This window comes from Microtus oregoni, unplaced genomic scaffold (assembly GCF_018167655.1).
Source record: "Microtus oregoni isolate MIOR12 unplaced genomic scaffold, Mior012 000029F_ref0000214, whole genome shotgun sequence".
Classification (NCBI taxonomy): Eukaryota; Metazoa; Chordata; class Mammalia; order Rodentia; family Cricetidae; genus Microtus; species Microtus oregoni.
Window position 1 is genome coordinate 31,512,411 of NW_024543088.1, and position 6,000 is coordinate 31,518,410.

General features: G+C 41.9%; 1 protein-coding gene across 2 annotated transcripts in view; it reads right to left on the bottom strand.

The window, feature by feature from the left end:
- Atp13a4 (ATPase 13A4) overlaps positions 1 to 4,792 on the bottom strand; it is a 134,378-nt gene extending 129,586 nt beyond the window's left edge. For both annotated transcript variants that reach the window (XM_041677992.1, XM_041677994.1), the window contains exon 1: positions 4,645 to 4,792. In XM_041677992.1, coding sequence (XP_041533926.1) covers positions 4,645 to 4,707 — 63 coding nt within the window. In that variant the 5' untranslated portion in view covers positions 4,708 to 4,792. The remainder of the gene's footprint in view (positions 1 to 4,644) is intronic.
- Between the last annotated feature and the right edge of the window lie 1,208 nt (positions 4,793 to 6,000).

The following is a 6,000-nucleotide window of genomic DNA, read 5'->3' on the forward strand; positions in this document are numbered from 1 at the left end:
AATTGGTGAGGACAAACAGCCCCCAACTCACAGTGATGAATCAATGGGGCTCAGCACCCATACCACCTGCTGCCAGGCCAGATGACTTGCCAGGCTCTGAGAAATGACCTGGAAGTTGGAAAAGAGGTTCCTGAATTTCCATATTCCCTAGTCTTTAGTTTCTTGTACTTAATATAATTAACTGTGCTAAATGTTTGCCAGCGTAGCACCTAACACATTGTCCCTGTGAGCGCCTTTTCCCTTCCCCCCACACACCCTCAGACATCACCCACTTGTTTGTAGCATGCAGCATGGTGCAAGCAAAACAAAACAATCTTATTCTTTTAGCTAAAAATGCATGCATTTTAGCTTAAATGTTTAATGTGGCGCTAGTGACATTAGTAACAGAAGAAAGAGGTCCTAGGTGAAAACATAAATGACAGGTAACATGTTTAACCTCATCAGAGAAAGGCAGAGCTAAAACAGCTATCAAGTATCATTTTCCTAGGGTAGATGAGCCAAAGTTTAAAAGTGATAGTCAAGGAGAGAGGGAATAGCCATAAAAAGAATTGCCACTCAGCGTATAAGTTTCACATGACAACTTTTAGAAAGAAATGGAGTATTGTATGTCATTTAAAAGTTAAACTCTACATTGCCTTTAGTGCTACAATGCTACCTTTGAGCATTTGTTCTCACAATTAACCCAAAGAATGTCCAAAAACATGCAGAGTTTTTCATCATAGCCGGCATGAAATTAGGAACAAGTAAACAACATCGGAGATGGGGCACTAGTCATACAAACGTAAGTGAAACACTGGAGGAGGCAAGCAGTGCCGTATCAAATGGAGAATTGTCCATCATATATCTTTAGCTGCAACAAAAAGAGGTAGCCTTCAAAAGAGAGTACAGATGTCATTCTTTGTTTAAAATGCATGTTTGTGACAACTTGCATGCCTTCCTTAAGGGTAGATTGTAACTGGTTTTATCTTAGTTGGGCACAATTCATAGGAGAAACAGTAAGTAATAGCCTAATTGTATCTGGGTGCTTGTGACAGGGAGAAAGGAGCTAATGAGAAAACAGTATGCTCAGCAATGTGCTGGCAGGGTCAGGAGGGAAGGCCTACTGCAGTTATGTACAGACTTCTGTAGGATACATCTTATCAACATTGTTCATTTCAGTGCACCAATGTGCCCTCACAGGACATACAGTTACACAGAAGCCCATTACCCAGTGTTTCCACAATACAGGAGTGCATATATAGAATAATATGTATATAAGAATATATATATTCTATAGAAGAATATAGATAACATTAGAATGTGCTACAATCATTAGGATGTTATGGTTTATGAATGCACTGCATAAGCCTGAAAAAGGGCCACCAACACAACAATATCAACCCATTCCATGTAAACTAATGAATCATATCTACTTTGTTCTTCAGTCCCAAGTTTTTATCTCAATCATTTCACAACAAAAATACATCACTTTTATAATCAGAAAAATAACCAAGAGTGTGTTTCTTTACTTATTAAAAACCTAGGCATGAAATCAAGGGACATTGCTTTTCCAAACCTTGCTAGAATAAAACATTCCTCCAGAAATAGCGATTTCATTCCTGTGATCAATGGTTGGATCAATTAAGCCATACCATTGTCAGTCAGTAATACTTCCAAGTCATTTCAATAGAGAAACACACAGCACTGGGATTCATGGGGCAGGAACTCCCAGGAAGCCTAATACGTTAATGTCACAGAAAGGAACCATCTTCAATGAGCCCTACAAGGCAGATATAAGAGACAGCAGCCTCTCCATGTAGAAGTGATCTCCAGAGAAAACAGAAATATATGGTTGTTTTGTCATTAATAGAAAGGTGACTTTATTGTTGTGGGGACAGTAAGAACACAGTCATAAACAGAGAAGTGAATACAACTCAATTGCACAGGTAGGAGCCACTCCCCCCTTTGTTTAGACAGTAACAGCTCATGAGTCCCCAGAATCACTCCTTCTTAAAACTTTTCCACATGGATGCGCTCAGCTAATCCTCCTAAGAACCCTGTGGGACAGGTAGGGTAAAAAGGACCACTCCTAATTTATAGGTAAGGACACCTTGACTTGAGTGGACAAGTGTCTGGTCCAAGCCCAGAGTGTGTGCTCTAGACGTCTTTCTAAGGCCTTTTGAGAGGTGCCTACTGAAGGCACTTTCCTGTCCTCCAACAGGGCCTTCCGTCTTTTAACATTTTATTTTCACTTGATGATATTGCCTTCAGATCACCTACAATTGCTCTTTTGTCCCTACTTCTTTGATTAGGGGCTGAAAGATAATCCCATCTATTCTCAGCCTGTAAATATTCATTTTCTTCCTTTTATAAACTCTTTATATAAACTATCTGAAAGAGAAACTCTCAGTCATTCGTTTTTCTTGAAATTTGCGGCCATTTCTCTCATTGGAGGCCTGACATCTGGAAATGTCCACCTTCATGGCATTTACAAACAATCTGTAAACAATTTTGTGTGCCACATTTTCAGACAATCTTGGCTCTCTAAATGGGATTAGCCTACAAGTCAGAGGAGACAAAGCGACTCAGCAAATACAAATTCTATGAAACAACAGACCTTAGGGGATGTAAGCTCAGCTATTCTCCTTACCTTTGCTTTATTAGGAGAAGCAACGTGTTCTATTTAGAGTGCCGTGTCCCCAGTAAACTCTGAAAAGTGGCCCGTGTGTGGATCCAGAGACACGGAACTACCAATTTCAACTAGCTTCAGCTCTTGGACAAGTTCCTTAGATATGGCTCTCCCCATTGACCTCGCAGGGTCATGGTGAAAACTAAATGGCCCTAAAAATACTTTATGTAGCAAAACCCAAAATAAAAATCTGTATAATAGATAGATAGATAGATAGATAGATAGATGATGGATGGATAGATAGATAGATAGATGATAGATAGATAGGTAGACAGATAGACAGATAGATGGACAGACAACTTTGAAGTTTACTGCATGAATGAAGAACAGTGTAGAAAACAAAATGATGCAGCAGCAGGCAGGTGGCCAGGATTCTGCAGTCGGAACAGGACAAGGAGCTGGGCGCATACTAATGCTGCACCTCTGCTGAGCCCACTGGTCAAAGCACTGTCACCAAAATACACAGTGTCCCTTCCCCAGCCAAAGCGCTCAGCTGGGCTTCCAGCTGCATACAGAACTGGGCTGACCCCCAATGCCATTGGCAGCGCTATAACGAAGACCAGCTAATAACACAACTACTTCATCTGAAGCATTTGTTAGTCTGGCGGGGGGCGGAGGAGATTGTCTTCAAGAATATAGGTGATCCAAAATGGTATTTCGAAGACAAATTGTGGTCAACATGAGGAGAGGAGAAAAATGTGTGTGCTTACAAATGAGAAAGGAAGAGAGCGAACAAGAAGTCCCTGGCTTCTGGTAAGAGCAGTCAAGATGAGGATAAGAACTCAACTTCAGTCTCTCAAGGAAATGCTTGGGAGGGGAAAGGAACATAAGCCAACATTAGACCAGGAAGTCAGTTCTGGTGACATTTGGGTAGGGCCTTGAAAGCAACTGTTACTTGATAGTTAAGTCAGAAAGAAGTAAGGACATGTTATAGAAACCAACTGAATTAAGGTGCCCTTTATTTTTCTATACTTTTTTTTTCAGCTTTGAAAGATGGGATCTATTCCAGAATGTCCAAAAGAACAAAAAAAGTTGTTGCTATAGAAACGAGTAAGCAGATTAAACTTGAAAGACCAGTTTTAGAACAAAGAATTTAATAGTCAGGACTCCAACAATTAACCAAGAAAACATTTTAAGTAAATATCTTTCGGGTTTGTTATTTGTATATTAATTCCGGGAAGATAAAATGCTATTATAGAGTGAGAGCATCACATTTTCACATTTTAATTGCATCATTACCGGCATAAAAGGCTATGCTTACACAATTAGCACAGAGACCTTATTAAGTAGAAGTGCACATCTCTGACTCTCCCTTGATTACACTGTAATTGAGAAATATCACTGTAAATTCAACAAGCACAGAAGCCTCTCTGATTTTCTTATACCTCCCAAGCTCTGGGAGCACGTCTTCTAAAACGAGAGAGACAATGAACTGCACAAAGTTTTCCCTAACCCATCTCCACAGCAGTGAAGTTTGTGAAGTAAGAAGAAATGCCTGTAGGCTAACCACTGTTAGTACGTGTGCTTTGTGCCTTCCCGGATGAACAGCAAGACTGTATGAGAAAAGAAAGGAGTCAAAGGCTCAGCCACTAACTGCCCTGCCTTTGGGTTTCAGTTCTTCCTCTCAGAGAAGACCCTGGTCCACACCTTGGGGACCTGCCCTAATGGGGGTTCTGGGCAGAAGTTTCCATACAGATGAAATGAATAATGACACAGCTCTATGATCCTCTCCCTTTCTCTTTTACTTCAAATAAAAACAATCTTGATAAAAAATGAATACAATGTGTTCATTCTACTAAATTCGCGCAGTCAGAAGTTACATTTGTGGGACAGGGAGATTGCTTGAATATCATCTCTTTTTGTGTATTTCCAGAGTCAACAGGCAATCAAGTATGCGAGTGTGTTCACGAGTGTGCGTGTGCGAAGCCAGGGAAGGGGGACTGACTGAAGGGCACAGGATGTGGCTGGAATCTTACCATCTCGTTCTCGTCTCCTTCATTGAGCAAAGCATGCTGGCCCTTCTCAAGGTGGTCCCCCATGGAAACTCGCTTGGCTCCTGCTCCCCGACCCTTGCTTGCAGCCGCTTCCAGGACCAACTCCAGGGTCACCTCCTGACGCCGGATCAAAGAGTTAATGATCCTCCAGGTTAAAAACTCCCTCTTGAGCACACACACCTTCCTTCAGCAAATGACAATACTTAGCCAAGTGGACTCCTCCCCCGGGCACTTTGTGCCAGGAGGAATTTCTGGCTGCTCCCTGCTCCTGCATTCTCTCAAGGCAGCTGTCTCCGAGGAAGCCGCTCCCATGCGGATCTTTTTGGACCCAACTTACAGGGAAAAAACTCATTGCCTGCCCACAGCCTGCCAGCGTAAGGCATCTGACTGCAAATCCAGCGGGACAATGCGGAGTTGGCAGGACCCTCGGGACAAGCGGGCTCAAGAACTCCCGGGTCGCTGCTTTATTCCCAGAAACTAAGGAACTGGGGTACAGCGAGGCTAACAGAGCTAGGTTTTCGTTTGTTTAGTTGAAGTCCCCAATCCGTAGGTTTTCGGTACCATTCCCATTCGTTTTGCTTGCAGATAAAACAGGGCATTCATAATCCACCTCAACAGATATTTACAACTTCCTTTCCCTTTTGCACACACACACACAAATATTCTACTTGATGTGTGTAAAGAATTGGGCTTGCTTTTTTTGAAAATTATGTAGTAAAGACAAAAAGCATAATCAATTATTCCAGGCAGTCCTTTTTAGCTCAAATGTTTGTGAGCAAATTCTTAGAGCTGTCCATAAACAAAATAATCAAGTGATCAACCCCCACCCAAAAAAATGGGGGGTTGTTTTTTGTTTCTCTGTTGATTTTTTTTATTTTATGTGTTACAGGAGTTTTACCCACACATATGACATATGTGGCTGGTGTGAGACCTTAGAACTGTAGTTACAAGTGGCTATGAAGCACCATGTATGGGTTATGAATCGAACCCAGGTGCTCCAGGAAAGCAGCAAGTACTTCTGACTACCGAGCAACATCTCCAGCTCAAATTATGCAAAAATTGGTTTTAGCATAGAAGCCTAAGATGACCAAGCCACATTTACTATCCTCAAGTCAGTATAAGGATTCAAACAGATAGGAGGTAAGTTCTTATTCTGAGAGCTGGAACATAGGTCTGAGATAACCGTAGAGAGTCCCAGTGTGTGGAGAGAAGCATAGAGAGAGAGCTAGCTGTTATGTATCTCTGAGCCGGTCTTCCTATGTGACCTTTGACCTACAAGAACTGACTTTGATAACCCGCAAATGACAGGCCCGCTGAGGGAAGGGAGTGGTGAGCTGT